A 17,673-nucleotide genomic window follows, 5' to 3' on the forward strand; every position below is an offset into this window, starting at 1 on the left:
CATTCGATCCCTGCGAAACCCTACATTTTTGCAGGATAATGAACGACCGTCTGTTGCAGGTCCAGTACTGGCCTTTCTGGATACAGAAAATGTTCGACTGCTGCCCTGGCCAGCACATTCTCCAGATATCTCACCAATTGAAAACGTCTGGTCAATGGTGGCCGAGCAACTGACTCGTCAGAATACGCCAGCCACTACTCTTGAAGAGTAGTCATCCAAACTCTGTTTGACTCAATGCCCAGGCGTACCAAGGCTTTTATTACGGCCAGAGGTGGTTGTTCTGGGTATTGAATTCTCAGGATCTGTGCACCAAAATTGCGTGAAAATGTAATCACATGTGAGTTCTAATATAATATATTTGCCCAATGAATATTTGTTTATCATCTGCATTTCTTCTTGGTGTAGCAATTTTAATCGCCAGTAGTGTATCTAGCAAGTAGCTAACTACAGTGAGAATGTGGGGCACTTTTTTAAACACCTAAACCTACTTTGTGTAATATATTTCTTAAAATTTTTCATACAGTATTTAATTTTCAATAAATATTAATTCCCATATGCTTAACAGAAATACTGAAATTTCTCTGAAAGAGCAGATCTCAACAACAATTAGTGAAGACGGGTGTGCGAACCCGTTCTTCTACCGCACAGGCTTTTGTGCCCGATGGTGTCAGTATTTATGTGAGATCCAGTCGAGGACAGTGGAGCTGGAGTTATTGATTTGGCGGCGCTGCAGAGCCGTGAGGGACCAAACGGGGGCGGGCTGGCGGCAACAGGCGATATTTGCCGGCTGCGGCTGCGGCTGCAGCGGCGCGTCGGCGCCTGCGGTTGCGCCAGACGGGGTCCCACTGGCAGCGCGAGACGTGCCGATAACCTTCCGGTCGGCCGCGTCGCAAGTCCTGCTGGCGACCGACCGCCTCTGTAGCTTCCGGCACTGCGACGTTGCCCAGTGCGGGGAACACAGTTCCAGCAGTAAACCGGTATCATATGTCGTGATTCACCGTAACCTACCCGTGGACCGATGGCCTTTGTAGCCTGGTCCCTTCAGCCCCACAAACCAACTTACGTGTATGCTTTCGTATCAACTCCCAGATTAACGACAGAGAGGTATTGTGGCAGCAACGTAAAAATTCTCTTATAGGAGTACAAAAACCAGAATATGATCCGGTCTATTAAAAGACCTCGACAAGAATTTTGGCATGTGAACGTTTTCGCGCTCTTTTTAGCATGCAGCTCTCCTCTGACTCCCACAAGCTGCCCTAACAACCACTCATACCCATTGCTGTGGTCTTTTACAAATTTTAACCAGCCGGATACGCTGTTACGTGGTAGAGCTGGACCAAACAACAAGGAACAGTATTCACAGTTGACAACACCAATATTATTTTTTTATTTTTTTACTTCAAAATTCCTTAAATTGATTTAGGATATAAAATATAGACAATGCCACTAAAATTCCGCTCAAACTGGAAGTAAACACACAACAAATGCGTAACGCCCCTTGCTGAGTGAGTGTGCACTTATATGAAACTTCTTGGCAGATTAAAACTCTGTGCTGGATCGAGATTCGAAATAGGGGACTTCGCCTTTCGCGGATAAGCGCTCTACCGACTGAGCTACCAATTTGCCCGCGAAAGGCAAAGGTCCCGAGTTGGGTCTCTGTCCAGCACACAGTCTTAATATGCCATGAAATTTCATATCAGCGCACACTCCTCTGTAGAGTGAAAATTTCAATATGGAAACATCTTACAGGTTGCGGCTATGCCATGTCTCTACAATATCTTCTCTTCCAGAAGTCTTGCAAGTTTGGCAGGAAAACTTCTGTGAAGTTTGGAATGTAGGAGACGAGATACTGGCGGAAGTATATCTGTGAGGAGGTGACGTCAGTCCTACTTGGACAACTCAGTCGATAGAACACTATTCCGAGAAAGGCAAAAGCCCCGAGTTCGAGTCTCGGTTCGGCGCACAGTTTTAATCTGACGGAAGGATTCATATCAACGCACACTCCCCTGCCAAGTGAAAATTTCATCACAAATAATACGTCGACCCATCACTTTTCTGTGGGCCATTTTAACCACTACTGATAGGCGAGTGGAATGCACGAGCGTAGCCTGCCCACTAGCCAGTGGCTTGCGATTCCTGGTGCGATATACCAGTTACTATATTCTCAGTTTTTATGTTTACATAATACCTATTTTAACACATTGATAATTTGGCTATTTTGTTGATATCGTGTGACAGTGACTCTGCGGCATCCAATGAAATTTTTAATTAATTTTACCGTTGTGCCTTTAGTTTATTGCGAGCTCCAATTTTTTTCACTAGTGAGGTATAATTCTTCCTGTAATCAAATTTCAACTGTGTAGAGAGACCATGTAATCTTCTAACACAGGTGTTTGTTTAAATATAGTATACTGTCCCGTTACATTTTGTTATATGACGTAAAAGCAAGAGCATTTCCGTTGTGCCTTCTACGTTTCCTTTTATAAAACGTGAACTAAGTTTTTATATACATTCCCTATACTGGAGTACAAGGAATATACTTCTCTGAAATCATATGAACTGACGTCCAGCGGCGAGATGTAGTGGGCTTGAATGGTGGCAAATTTCTTGCCGGTCCACGGCAGTGCGTTCGCTTCAGTGGTTCTCTTTAGATATGACATTTTTGTTTGTTTGACAATGCTGAAGTAGCGAATGATTTTGACTGCACCATCACATGTAATGGCGTGATATGTACACTGCAACACGTTTCTGTTGAGTTACAGAAATGTTGTATAGTTGGTTTATAGTGTTTTCTGCTTCAAATTCTTATAGTTAGGAGAGCTTATATTTTTGTAGGTCTGAAGATGGCCAATATCAACCTAAATTAATAACCTGATTACAAGTAAATATTGCGATCTGAGACTGGAATTATAATAAAACGTTACTGAATGTGGTGAACTCTTATTAAATAACGTACGCAAAGCTGCAGAATTTGTCTTTAATTACCTTCGCATTCATTGCCACTAGGTTGAATTTCGATAATCAGATGTTTATAATGTAGAAGCAACAATATTGTACGACAAACCGTTATGCTTCACCTTCTAGACGACGTCCACAGGTGACAATGCTCAACGTAATAACTGTGGGACCAGTTAGCGTACTAAATGATAATCCATTATAGCTTGTCATTCAAAATTGCAGCACGATTATTGCAACTGTAGTGTTTGAAAGCTTTTCCACGACTCCGTACGAATGACTCAGACTTTGGGTGCGACGCTTATTTACAGATGAGCGTGTAACAGGAATTTAGACATGGTAAAATACAAGACTATTGTATGTTAGATATGAAAAGACAAAAAATGGAAGATACAAACATGCCACACGTAGTGATGCCATCTTTCACCAAAATCTGTATACTTAAAAAGTGATAAAAATAACAGGTACTTAGTCTTGAGAGAAAAATTTTAATGTGTAACGGGATTTTCAAATTTCTCTAATAACTTTCTAGAGAGTGAAATTTTCTAATTGGAATAGTTAACATACTAAAAGGTTATTTTCGAAACAGAAACCCGGGCTTTGGAAAGAACTACAGTTTTATACCGGAGCACGAAATTTTAACTGTGAATAACTTTGATATATTTAGTTTTCAGGAAACCTAAACGTCTGCTTGAAAGAGGAGACTCAGAGATTTCTAATAATTTATCCTTAACATATATTAAAAAATTTTTGCTTGGTGCATTTTGACTTATCGTAAATTATGAATATTTCTTTACATGAAATGTTGTCGTTTAAACTAAATTAATATAATCAGCTTTCGGTAAATTATACAGTGAGTAGTAAAGTTTAGTGAAATAGTGCATGGACGAGAATTTAGCCACTTGATGTACATACAATAAGGTGCTTGAATGAGTTTCAGACGGGGAACGTATGTGTGCAACTCTGTGAGCGCGAATTATGTCAAGAAGCAGAGACCACAGCATAATAAAGATGTAGAAGAAATTACAGAGCTTGCGTACCGAGAATGTTTTCAAGTATTCAGACAAAACAACGTTCTAAAATTGTTCGCACTAGCGTCTTGTGTACGATTTCGTTTACAAATCGTCCGCACTTTCCCAGTAATTTTTCAACATATCATTCACCTTCCCTAATACTCATTTTAAGTGGTCGTCCCACTTCATAGGGCTTCTTCGTATTACCATTAAAGACATGTACGATGAGACTTGTGCAAGATGTTCAACACTAATCTTTTCATCAGAGACTATACCGTTCTTCCTCTTTATAATAGGTATGTTTTTGTTGCGTTTACCAAAAGTAGGTGCTCAACAAGATTGTAGTTAGAAAGTGAATCCCTGACACAGATATCAGTAACTAAATGGAAGTGGCTTACCTGCTACCCAGATTCACAGGGCAAAATTTCTATATAAAAATAATATTGTAATAAGTTACTCGTCTTGGCTTGCAGAGGAAGCATGGCACTGACGTAAGATTCTGCATCTAAACTAACAGTAGATGATTACTGGCTTATCTAATTCATGTTCAGTATTTAAAGAAGTTCTGTCTCTCATTATATGAACTATCACTTTTACCTATCGGACGATTTTTTTGGTCGACACTATAGATAACTTACAGGCAACTTTAGAACCGAAGAACTGCCAACACCGGGCGATAATAGCTGTAACTGGTCGATAACTGGCATGCAAGTGGGTGGTAACACTAATCAATATAAATTTACTTTTTTTCTGTAACTGGCATTAAAACAGCTAATATTTATTTTTTCAGATGTTCCGATAATGAAGATATTAATGTAAGATTATCTCTCGTTTTGAAGTTGTGATAAATTACCTTAGTGTTATCCCTCACAAGAAGGTCACTGAAGGCGCAGCCGCTTTGCGTGGCCTTTGTAGTTTTCTGTTGCAAACTCCCTGATTAATACCCAGCGATAATGGGCTAACATTGATTCATTCACTTTCCCGGTATCTCATTTCCATGTCCGAAATTTATTGGTGGAAGCGTACTTCGTGCTTGTATTTCACAGTACTACAGTTGTAAGAAAGGAGTCCGAGTGGTAATTTGCTAATCTAGGAAATGTAATTTTAACGACGTGTGGAGCCCCAGTTTATTATAGCAGTGCAGAAGGTTTGCCACAAGATCATTATAGTTTTCTGCCCTCTTATTTCCAAGGTAGTGTGTTAACGCTTGAACCAAGACATCCCAAGCTAACATTTCATCACTTTTCAGGATAACGTTGAAGTGCTCATCTTTGTATAGTTTGCGTATCTGGTGATCCACGAAAATCCAGCCTCCCTAAGACGTGGAAATTTCACAAGCAAATAGAGACATGCTTCCCTACGTTTTTTCATGGCCTTAACGACGTTTTTGATTAAGTCCAGTTTGATATGAAGAGCAGGAGAATTATATTGTTGGATTTCACAAGTGCTTTGTGCATAACGTTGTGAGATACTGATTCACGTGATTGAGGCTTAGGCCAGTCTTTCTTTTATAATGAAATACTTTGGCACGGCTATCTCAGACGCACAGGAAGCTACGAAATTTGGAGTAGCCAATATGCCGAAGACTTCCAGATTCCCGGAAACCTGGCATTTAAATTTGTCATAGTTCAATAACAGTGGTAACACATTATCATTATGCAGTTGCATGCACTTGAGACTTAATTTGGAGGAGAAGATGAACAAACACTGACTCTTATGGTCAGTGTTTGTTGCTGCCAATAGTCCCTGTACATCATTACAAAGTAAGAGATTCTTTTCACTTTCGAAAAATGGAAGGAATAGCATATGGCGGTTACAGAGTCACGCTTACCGTCTTATCAAGGCAGTTCCTCTTTTGTTGTCTTGACACCAACAACTGAGCTTTACCTTCCGGCTGTTCCAGATCTCTCGTTAGGTCATTAAGTTCAGTCATTAAGTTCACACTGTGTTATTTTGTGAAACTGTGTACATTCGTCGTTACATACAAAATCAGGATCTTTCGAAGACCTGAGTTTTGAAGGTAACTGCGCATCACTAGTTTCAGTACCGCTCTCGTCACTATCGCAGTCAAGTGGGTTGGGACAGGCAGTCAACGTTCGTGAGGCACTGGTCGCAAGGCCGACGGCATGGTAGACTGTGTCAAGGAAGACTTTTTTTCTTGCGAATACCTTGTGTTAATAGAGTTGTCATACAAAAGTGATAATCATTTACACCATTTGATATATCTCGTCAGTCATGGGTATATCAAAGCCCATGGAAGATCTTTCACAATTAAGTCACAAGGTATGCAAGTCACATGACGATTCCAGAACTTGTCCTGGTCCCCGATATTACAGCCAAAGTACAGTCTGTACACCTTCCTAATAGGTAGCACTTCCAATGTAGCCTGTCCGCAATGCAGCAAAATTTGTGGGCACTGTTTATCCATCTGAGAGGCATTTTGAATCACAGAAATTACGATGACCACACACACTCATTACAGTAGCACGTTCTTCCAACACACGAACAGAACACTGTAACAGAGTAAAACTTCTCATAAAGGAAACATGTTCGACTCCTCCGTTCCTCTTCCCCTACCCGTTCTTGCAACGCGCCAGAGCTAAAAGTAGCGACAAAACACGCAGCTATTGTTGCCTGAAATTGCAGCATTCTGTCTACCATCAGCGGGATTTCGAAACATATATCGGAATGAATTGTCAATGAATGCTAATAAAATATAATTAAATGCACTCAATTTAAGTTGGAAAAGAAAGCTAATCCGAGTTATTCATTGTCGTTGTCGCTATCAGCGTAGTCGACATAGTTCACAAATATTTATTTCACCCCGGTTACATTTCCACTGTTGTCTAGTGATAATTGTTGAGAACTGCCCAGAACTGGCCGACCCTCGGCGTGCGACCGCTTATGTCGTGCACTTGGCAAGTAAGTATTGTCCTGTGAACAACTGGGGAGCTGCCGGCCGGGGTGGCCGAGCGGTTCTAGGCGCTACAGTCCGGTACCGTGCGACCACTACGGTCGCAGGCTCGAATTCTGCCTCCGGAATGGACGTGTGTGATGTCTTTAGGTTAGTTAGGTGTAAGTAGTTCTAACTTCTAGGGGACTGATGACCTCAGAAGTTAAGTCCCATAGTGCTCAGAGCCATTTTTGAACTGGAGAGCTGCAGTTAACAGTTCCGTATATAGTGCTCCCTGTGTTGGCAGACATAAATATTGGTGGCTCCATGGCCTAACTGAATGTTTTGTACGGCAGGATGAAATAGTTTTTGGTCAGACAGCCATCTAGGTGGCATCTGACATTTCTAGATGACGTTCAAAACTTAAACACGGAATTGTTTCGCTGCCAAGAAAAACAGCTCGATTAAACTCTATAATAATTTGCTGTAGTTTAGCGCATTAGGTAATATATATATATAAAAACTGCTGTAGTTTAGCGCATAAAGTAACTGAAAGAAACACGCAATGAGACAAAAGGAAATGGCAATTTTATTCACAGATAAAAATTACACTGAAGCATCACCGCGAGTAATGATGATTCCCTGTAGACTACAAAAAGCGGTACAGAGTCCTTATTGGGTCATCACCGACGGCAAGGCATGCTCTGCAACGTGTCCAATACCGGCCACGAGTTTAGTAAGGAGTTATAGTGGTTGGGCGTTCCATTCCTCTATCAGTGCTGATAAAAGTTGCTCGATGATCGTTGGTGCAGGTGGACATGCTGCAGAAAGCCTCCTCGACGCATCCCACAGGAGTCAGACGGGATTTAAGTCGGGAACACGGGCAGGCTAGTCCGCTCACCGACTATCCACTCATTCCAAGAGTTTTTCCACCTGCGCTGTTCGATACGGTCGCGCATTTTCATCTATTAGCATGAAGCCATGGTCGAATGACCCCCAGAAGAGACATACAGTGGAAAGGAGTATAGTGCCTCAATAACACTGAGCGGAGAGTGTATCATATTGTTTAGGTATCAGTACGGCCATGCAACATTATGACCGCCCCGAAAAATAACACCTTACCAAACAAAACGATAAGCTCCAACAACGTTCGTTGCTGCATGACGTGCTACCGTCTGTCGCTATATGAGTCTACGTCCAGCACTGGCAGACATGATCGTTTTGGTGATCCAGGTGTTATGCTGTGGGGAGGCATGATGTTGCTTGGGCGTACTGTCCTCCAAATCATGGAACACTGTACACTCTCCACTCTTTCCACACTTTCGTTATTGAGGCACTGTCTCATGTTCCATGTACCTCTTTTCAGCGGTGCATTCGGCACTGACTTCATTTTAATAGAAGACAACGCGCGAAATCATCGAATACCGCAGATGGAGAAGCTCTTGGAATTAGTGCATACTCGGTGAATGACAAGAATGACGAGAACCACATACCAACGTTGTGGCCAGCACGAGAGTACGATGTACAACATGTACAACCGTCCGAGGTCATTACATTTTATATTAAGATCGGCGTCCCGCCGTTTTTAATTTCCAGTGAAAATTCATGAATCGCGTTGACCAGTTTAGTGGTTGTCTTTGATTAAAAGTCTCCTTTGTGTTCGGCTCACTGCGTGTTTCTTTGAGTGACCTTCGGTGCTATACTGTAGCAGTTCTTTCTATGTATGTGGTGTAAGTTTCATCGAGGTACGTTACTTGGATGTGACACATGAAGCGAAAACTTCTTACGCCCTTAAGATTTGCACACTCTGTATTTCTGTTGCCACGGTTAAACTGCCTCATATGTAGCACTCTCAAATGCTTCTGTTCTGTACCGCGGCTAGTGGAGACATGGTAGTTTTACATACAATCTTTAAATAAATAAAACTAAAAGATTGGATGATTTATTCAAGAGAAAGAGCTTCAGAAACTAAGCAAGTGAGTAACGTGTTGGTATTCTAGCAGTTATTCGGCTTGGCATTCATTGACAGAGTTCTTGGATGAGCACAGGCCAGAAAAATGGTACCGAATCCTCCCAACCCCGCAAGGATCTGAAAAACGATGGGACCGAATCCTCCCGTTTCTAAACGCTATGAGTACTCCAAGCAGGAAAAGGAATGCATATGAAGTTACAGTAAAAGATGTAAAAATTTTTCGCATGAATGTTTAAAAAAGTTTTATCTTTTATCTTATTGAGATAAATTCCAGCCAACCCAGCGTCAGCGACTAAGTCCCGCTCAAGGCCACGCGCAAAACGTGCTTTTAAGTGAATCGATATTTTTTGTTTAAAACGTGGCAGGGGAAGGAGATAAGGAACATGGCAGAGATAATTATATTATTGTCTATAATACAAGATACAATGTGTCAGTTTGGGAGGATTCGGTCCTGTTACCTGCTTACCTACCTGGTTTCGGGAGCATTCGGGGCTGCGCCCATGTGGATGCCCTCCTAAGGGATATCGTGCCGTGTTCTGCCCATCTAGCTCGTTAGATCCTCAAACTTCCGAGCTGCTTGGAGAATCCCTCCCTAATGCTGCAAATGTACTTAACTGGGGAGAAGTCCAGAGATCTTGCTAACCAAGGTAGGATTTCGCAAGTACGAACACAAGCAGTAGGAACTTGTGCCGTGTGCGGACGGGCTTTATCTTGCTGAAATGTAGACCCTGGATGAATTTCCATGATGGACAAACAAACGGGGCGTATAATATCGTTGACGAACACCTGTACTGTAAGGGTGCCACGGATAACAACCAAAGGAGTCCTGCTATCAAATGGCACCCCTGGCCACCACTCCTGGGTGTCGGACCGTATGGCGGGCAATAGTCAGGTCGTTATCACACAACAGTCCGGGGCGTCTCAGACATGTTTTCATTGGTCATGGTACTTGGCACGAAGCTGAACTCATCACTGAAGTCAGTGATATTGCAGCCCGAATTCAATCGGGCTCGTTGGTGTACGGAAGTCAATGGTAGTCAGCGCAAGGGGGAGACGTAAGCTCAGTCCCCTTAATTGAAAAAGTGGCTCTGAGCACTAAGGGACTTAACATCTGAGGTCATCAGTCACCTATAACTTAGAACTACTTAAACCTAACTAACCTAAGGACATCACACACATCCATGCCCGAGGCAGGATTCGAATCTGCGACCGTAGCAGTCGCGCGGTTCTGGACTGAAGTGCCTAGAACCGCTCGGCCATCGCGACCGGCCCCCTTAATTGAGCCGCCTATTAATAATGGTCTTTGTGGTCATCGAAGCGCTATTTGCATATCGGATCGATGATAATGATTAATGCAGGACTCTGAGTGTCTCTCTGACGATTGCTCGGTCCTCACATTCTGTCGTCTCTCTTGGTCGACCGCTTCCTTCTTGACGCTGTGTTCGGCAATGGTTCACGCATTCCCACCAACATTGTGTAATAGTGGCGACACTCCTATTCAAATGTCGAGCGATTCGCCGGTTATTACAACTTCCTTCTTTGAGCCCAACAACATGGCATCTCTGAAATGTTGACATCTACCTACATTTTTCACGCGCCTGTCGGCGAGGCATAGTTACTGTCCAGCTGAGTACATGGAATGAAAAAAATGGAAATGAGCGTTTGGTGTCATTGGCCGGGAGGCCACTTGAGGAGCAGGTCCGGTCGCCTTGGTCCAGGTCTCATTACATTCGACTCCGCGTTGGGCGACCTGCGCGCCGGATGGGGATGAAAAGACGACGACAGCACAACACACAGGCTCTGAGCGGAGAAAATCCCCGACCCAGCCTGGAATCGAACCTGGACCGTAGGACGGCAACCCGTCAAGCTGACCACTCAGCTATCGGGGCGGACAGTACATGGAATGATATTCGCAAAGACTTTATGTCCTCGTTTCGACATGTCCCCTTGCCAGCAACGCCGTGAAATTGCCGCTGCAGCAGCACACATTCATCCATTAGCCGCCAAAGTTTAGAACGTCGCATTTTCCATCAATATGTTTTTCTTTTTTTGTCTTAGAGCATATATCGGTGTTTTAAGAGAGGTACGATTCATTACAGCAAGTGGAATTTTTGTTCAAGTTATTCTGCATTTTCTTACAAGTGCCCAACGACGATAATTTCCTTTTGACGACAGCATCACTAGCAAACAATCTGATAAATCGTTTTACTATAGCGTAAAAATATGGTAGAAAACCCAAAGAGATTCTGGTCGCATGTACAGTACACCAGTGGCAAAAAACAGTCAATACCGTCACTGCGCGATAGCGATGGAAATGTTGCCGATTATGGTGCCACTAAAGCGGAATTACTAAACACAGTTTTCCGTAATTCCTTCACGAAAGAAGACGAAGTAAATATTCCAGAATTCCAAACCAGAATAGCTGTTAGCACGAGTGACATAAAAGTAGATATCTTAGGTGTTGCGAGACAACTCAAATCAGTTAAGAAAGGCAGGTCTTCCGGTCCAGATGGTATACCAATCAGGTTCCTGTCAGAGTGTGCAGACACAATAGCGCCTTTCTTAGCAATCATATACAACCGCCCACTTGACTAAAGGTCTGTTCCTAAAGACTGGAAAGTAGCACAGGTCACACCAATATTCAAGAAAGGAAATAGGAGCAACCCATTGAATTACAGACCCATATCACTGACCTCAATTTGCAGCAGGATTTTGGAGTGTATACTGCACTCGAACATTATGAATCACTTTGAAGAAAATAACTTATACATAGCCAACACGGATTCAGAAAATATCGTTCTTGCACAACACAGGTAGCTCTTTATTCCCATGAAGTAATAAGTGCTGTCGACAAGGTATCTCAGATCGATTCCATATTCCTAGATTTCCAGAAGGCTTTTGATACCGTTCCTGACAAGCGCCTATTAATCAAATTGCCTGCAAATGGAGAATCGTCAGAGTACGTAGTGATAGACGGTAAATCATCGAGTAGAACAGAAGTGATATCTGGCGTACCGCAAGGTAGTGTCATAGGCCCTCTGCTGTTCCTGATTTATATAAATGATCAGCCCCCTTAGATTGTTTGCAGATGACGCTGTAATTTGCCGTCTAGTAAAATCATCAGACGATCAATTCCAATTACAAAATGATCTAGAGAGAATTTCCGTATGGTGCGAAAAGTGGCGATAAGCACTAAACAAAGGAAAGTGCGAGGTCATCCACATGGGTAGTAAAAGAAATCCGATGAATTTTGTGTATACGATAAATCGCACAAATCTAAGGGCTGTCAGTTCGACTAAATACCTAAGAATTACAATTACGAGCAACTTAGATTGGAAATACCACATAGATAATATTGTGGGGAAGGCGAAACAAAGACTGCGTTTTTTTGGCCGAAAACTTAGAAGATGCCACAAACCCATTAAAGAGGCAGTCTACATTACATTTGTCCGTCTTCGCGGGAACATTGCTGCGCGGTGTGGGACCCTTGCCAGATACGATTGACGGAGGACACGAAAAAGTGCAAAGAAGGGCAGCCCGTTTCGTGTTTTCGCGCAATAGGGGAGAGAGTGCCACTGATGCGATACGCGAGTTGGGGTGGCAGTCACTGAAACAAAGGCGGCTTTCTTTGCGGTGACATCTATTTACGTAATTTCAATCACCAACTTTCTCTTCCGAATGCGAAAATATTTTGTTGACATCCACCTACTTAGGGAGGAATGACCATCATAATAAAATAAGAGAAATCAGAGCTCGAACGGAAAGGTTTAGGCGTTCCTTTTTCCCACGCGCCATTCGAGAGTGGAATGGCAGAGAAGCAGTATGAAAATGGTTAGATTAAGCCTCTGCCAGGCACTTATGTGTGAATAGCAGAGTAACTATGTAGATGTAGATGTAGAAAAGTTTTACTTTAGCATTTGTATTTGTCTGTGTTTATTTTTCAAGCTCGTGTATTTTATCATATATTAATGCATTGGTTTGATCTTTCTTTTAGTAAATTCGGAGTTGTTTGTAATGGAGTGTTTTTTTGGGATGTGCCGGTAGGTGTGGATCTTCGGCGACGTGTGGTGCGCGGTGTGGCTGGCGGTGGACGTGTGGATGTGCACGGCGTCCATCCTGAACCTGTGCGCCATCTCGCTGGACCGCTACGTGGCGGTGACGCGGCCCGTCACCTACCCCAGCATCATGTCGCCGCGGCGCGCCAAGATGCTCATCGCGGGCGTCTGGGTGCTCAGCTTCGTCATCTGCTTCCCGCCGCTCGTCGGCTGGAAGGACTCGCACACGGCGCAGCCCCGCCCGGAGCCCTGCCCCTGGACCTGCGAGCTCACCAACGACACGGGGTGCGTAGAAGAGCATTGCAGTAGCGTGACCAATCCATCTGGCGTTCACACTGCTACGGTGTGTGACAGAGAACGCGAACATACTTCGCTAAAGTTGCCTAAATTTAACGATGATGCCTCGCCTATTGGCAACCGAGTGAGCGCTTGAGACGGCCACGCCGCTGGCGCAGCCAAGTGCTCGCTTTTTCACTGCCACGCGCTCGCACTCACTTGCACATTGGTCGCAATTTGCAGCGTGGGCATGCGCGATGCCCTTAAATTTGAAATCCACTGGCGTTTATTGTTACAATTCTTTGTCCTTTATTAAACGAAAGGACTTTTTGTTACTTTTAAATTAGTTTTCCAAACAATTCTTTTTGTGAAACATCTCATCAGAAACCATATTTGGTTTTCGACGATTTGCCGTCGTGTCGATAAGGAAAATACTTACCACATATGCAGAGGGGATATCAGTGTGCTATCTCCTCAATTCGTCTTTATTCGAAGATATCGATCTGACTTTCAACTCACATCTTCTTCAGCAAAAATTCAGAATCATCAATTCTGCAGCAGTTTTCGCAAATAATCCATTGTCGTTCCACATTATTTTCACTTCCGAATTTACATCCAAAACAAAATTTTCTTTTTAGGTCATAATATCAGTCGGAACTTGTGACCTAATTTCTTCGTTATTTCTTTGGCTATTATACAAGGGTTGTTCAATAAGTAATGCGGCACACTACTTTTTCCCGGCCAGTTTCGTTTAAAAAATGCTGAATTTTCTGTGGTACATCGTGGACTATTTCTTCTCCAGCGCTCTATAGTTTCTTGAAGTTCTTAAAGGTGGCGGCACTGTATGTAACGTTCAAAATGGCGTCTGTAACGGAGGTGTGTTCCAAGCAGAGAGCTGCCATTGAGCATCACAGATATTCACAGGCGCCATTGAGCATCGCAGATAGTCACAGGCGCTTGCAGAATGTCTACGGAGAACTGACAGTGAACAAAAGCACGGAGAGCCATTGGGCCAGGTGTCTGTTGTAGGTGCCACGACGAGGTGATGACATTGTTATAGGTGAGGAAATCGTTTGCTTCCGTCGTTGCTTCTACGGTGTGCAGGTAAAAGAGTGAGGCTGCATACCCATCTTTCACCGTTCTTAATACGAACACTTCTTCCTCTATTTTCTATTCGTATCTTTCTGTCTTGATTCTTGTACGTATTGTATATCACCGGCACCGATACCTATTATTTCAAGTATTTAGTACATCTCTTTGCAATTTTACAATACCGAGAGCATTTATGCTGGTCGACTTATCCAGTGAAACTGCGTTGGTTTTTTTAAAGCCGTGTTTCCATTATCAAGGGCAATACCACAACTGCCTCTGTGGTGTGTTTAGCTTCACTAAATGCAAACTGATCATGTGACAGGTCTCTTCAGGCATCATTTTGTTATGAGTTTCGTAGCTGCGAACCTCAACGTAAGTATTGTGGTATCAGTTCGAAAGACTGACGACGATTGGTTTCACTAATACGTTTTAGAATTCCGCGAGCCATGCTACTTACTCGTACTTTCTCAGGCATTCAAAAACAGATTTTAAGTTTAAAGGCGTAGGTTCCCGCGGCCAGTGTCTATCACATTAAAAACACTATATAGTGCGTCGGGAAGGTATAAGTTAAATTACGTCATGGTCACACAAATTCCGAAATCAGGTACTGGGTTGTAAGGCGTACCCAGGAGCAGATATAGACTCAGATCACGATGTAGTAGTGACGAAGGGTAGGTTGAAGTTTAATCAGGAAGAATCAATACGAAAAGAATTTCGATACGGAAGTACTAAGGAATGAAGAACTACACTTGACGTATACTGCGAGAATGAAGGGCTTAGCTGGCAGTCCAATTGAAAAGGAATGTGCATATCTAAGAAGGGCAATCGCAGAAGTTGGAAAGAAAACCATCGGTACAAAGAAGATAACTGAGAAGGAACCATGGGTACCAGAAGAAACATTTCAGTTGATCAATGAAAGAAGGAAGTACAAAAATGTTCAAGGAAATTCAGGGATACAGAAATACGAATCACTCAGGAATGAAATAAATAGGAAGTCCAGGGAAGCTAAGACGAAACAGCTGCATGAAAAATGTGAAGAAAACGGAAAAGAAATGGTCGTCGGAATAACTGGCTCAGCATGTAGGAAAGTCGAAACGACCTTCGGTGAAATTAAAAGCAAGGGTGGTAAAATAAGAGCGCAATGGGAATTCCACAGTTAAATGCATAGGAGAGAGCGCAAAGGTGAAAAGAATACATTGAGGCCTCTATAAGGGGAAGGACTTGTCTGATGGCGTGATAGAAGAAGAAGCAGGAGCCGATATAGATGAGATAGGGGATCCAGTATTAGAATCAGAATTTAAAAGATCTCTGGAAGACTTGAAGTCAACTAAGGGAGAGGGATAGATAACATTCCATCAGAATTTCTAAAATAATTAGGAGAAGTGTTAACAAAACGACTATTCATGTTGATGTGTAGAGTTTACGAGTGTAGCGATGCACCATTTGACTTTCATAAAACATCATTCCCCCAGTCTCGACGATTGCAAGAGCCGACAAGTGCGGGAATTATCACACAGTCAACTTCACAGCTCATGTATCGAAGTTGATGACAAGAATCATATACAGAAGAATGGAAAAGAAATTGAGGATGTGTTAGATGACGACCAGTTTGGCTTTAGGAAAGGTAAAGGTTCCAGAGAGACAATTTTGACGTTGCTGTTGATAACGGAAGGAAGACAAGAGAAATCAAGACACGTTCATACGATTTGTCGACTTAGAATAAGCGCTCGACAATGTAAAATAGAGCAAGATGTTCGAAATTCTGAGAAAAATGCAGGTAACCTATAGGTATGAAGTAATCAGATGAAAAATGGTGTGAGACAGGGAAGTAGTCTTTCTCGCCTACTGTTCAGTATATACATCGAAGAAGCAATGATGATAGAAAAAGAAAGGTTCAAGAGTGGAATTAAAATTCAGGGTGAAAGATTCACTGAAGACATTGCTATCCTCAGTGAAAGTGAAGAAGAATTACAGGACGTGCTGAATGGAGTGAACAGTCTAATGACTACACAATACGGAATAAGGGTAAATCGAAGAAAGTTGAAAGTAATTATTTCTAGTAGCAGAAAAATGGAACAACGAGAAACTTAACATCAGGATTGGTGACCACGAAGTAGATAAAGTTAAGGAATTCTAATACCCAGGGAGCAGAATAACCGATGATAGGCGGAGAAAGGGGGGATAAATAGCAGACTAGCACTGGCCAAAAGGGCATTCCTGCCCAAAGGAGGTCTTCTAGTGTCAAACGTAGTTCTTAATTTGAGAAAAAATATCTGAGAATGTACACCTGGAGCACAGCATTGTACGGTAGTGAAACATGGACTGTGAGAAAACCGGAACAGAAGAGACTGGAAGTATTTGAGGTGTGGTGCTACAGAAGAATGTTGAAAATTGGGTAGACTGATAAAGCAAGGAAAGAGGAGGTTCTCTGCAGAATCGATGAGGCAAGGAATATGTGGAAAACACTGACTAAGTAAGGAAAGGATGGTAGAACATCAACTAACACATCAAGGAGCTGTAGAAGATAAGAATTGTAGGGAAAGACAGAGACAGGAATACATACAATAAATAACTGAGGACGTAGGTCGCAAGTGCTACTCTGAGTTGTTGGTACAGAATTCGTGGTGGGTCTCATCAAACGAATCAGAAAACTGGTGACTCAAAAAAAAAAAAAAAAAAAAAAAAAAAATGATTCTGATTGAAGTTTCCACCACAGCATTGCCAACTGTCGACTGGGTTACATACAACTCTTGTAAAATCCCTCTCACCGTCTGATCTTACGCTTATAATTTCAGCGGGAAATTGACGTAGTAGGTAACAATATTGTCACTCGGTCTTCCTCGAATATTGGATATTTAAAATTAGCAAACATATTTTCGTCAAAACAGCGTCGACTACCTTGCAGAAATACCTGTTGAAGTTTTTTGACCATCTCTGTCACATTTTCACATGGGTTTTACCTACCTATTCCGATCCTTGTAGGGCATCTCTTAATTCGTTTGATACTGCCCTCATTATTACTTTATGAGGACTCTAAACGCAGAATTGCTCTAGACAATTTCCTTTACAGATACAAAGCTCTTTCCTAGAGGCATTTCTACACTCATACTCATAAATTAAGGATAATGATGATACACGGTGAAACAACGTTCTGGTGGACCGTTTGCGGGCTTAAGACACCCCGGGGTATGACCATGTGGTGCATTTCACCTGCGGTCGTCGCACGGTGGCGCTGGCAGCAGTCCACACACGCAAAAGTGTGTTGGTGCATGTCAGAGTACGGTGCAGCAAGTGTGCTGACGTTTTCAGACGTGCTAATGGTGACTGTGTGTTGAAAATGGCTGAAATAATACATATCGATGACGTTATGAGAGGTAGAATACTAGGGCGACTGGAGGCTGGTCGTAGTACATGCCC

The 17,673-nt window shown here is 42.6% G+C and overlaps 1 protein-coding gene across 1 annotated transcript in view; it reads left to right on the forward strand.

Moving 5' to 3' along the window:
* Nucleotides 1–17,673, forward strand: part of LOC126474381 (octopamine receptor Oamb-like) — a 524,955-nt gene that overhangs the window by 135,079 nt on the left and 372,203 nt on the right. The window contains exon 2 of the mRNA XM_050101849.1: nt 12,878–13,173. Coding sequence (XP_049957806.1) covers nt 12,878–13,173 — 296 coding nt within the window. The remainder of the gene's footprint in view (nt 1–12,877; nt 13,174–17,673) is intronic.

This window comes from Schistocerca serialis, chromosome 4, assembly GCF_023864345.2.
Source record: "Schistocerca serialis cubense isolate TAMUIC-IGC-003099 chromosome 4, iqSchSeri2.2, whole genome shotgun sequence".
Lineage (NCBI taxonomy): Eukaryota > Metazoa > Arthropoda > Insecta > Orthoptera > Acrididae > Schistocerca > Schistocerca serialis.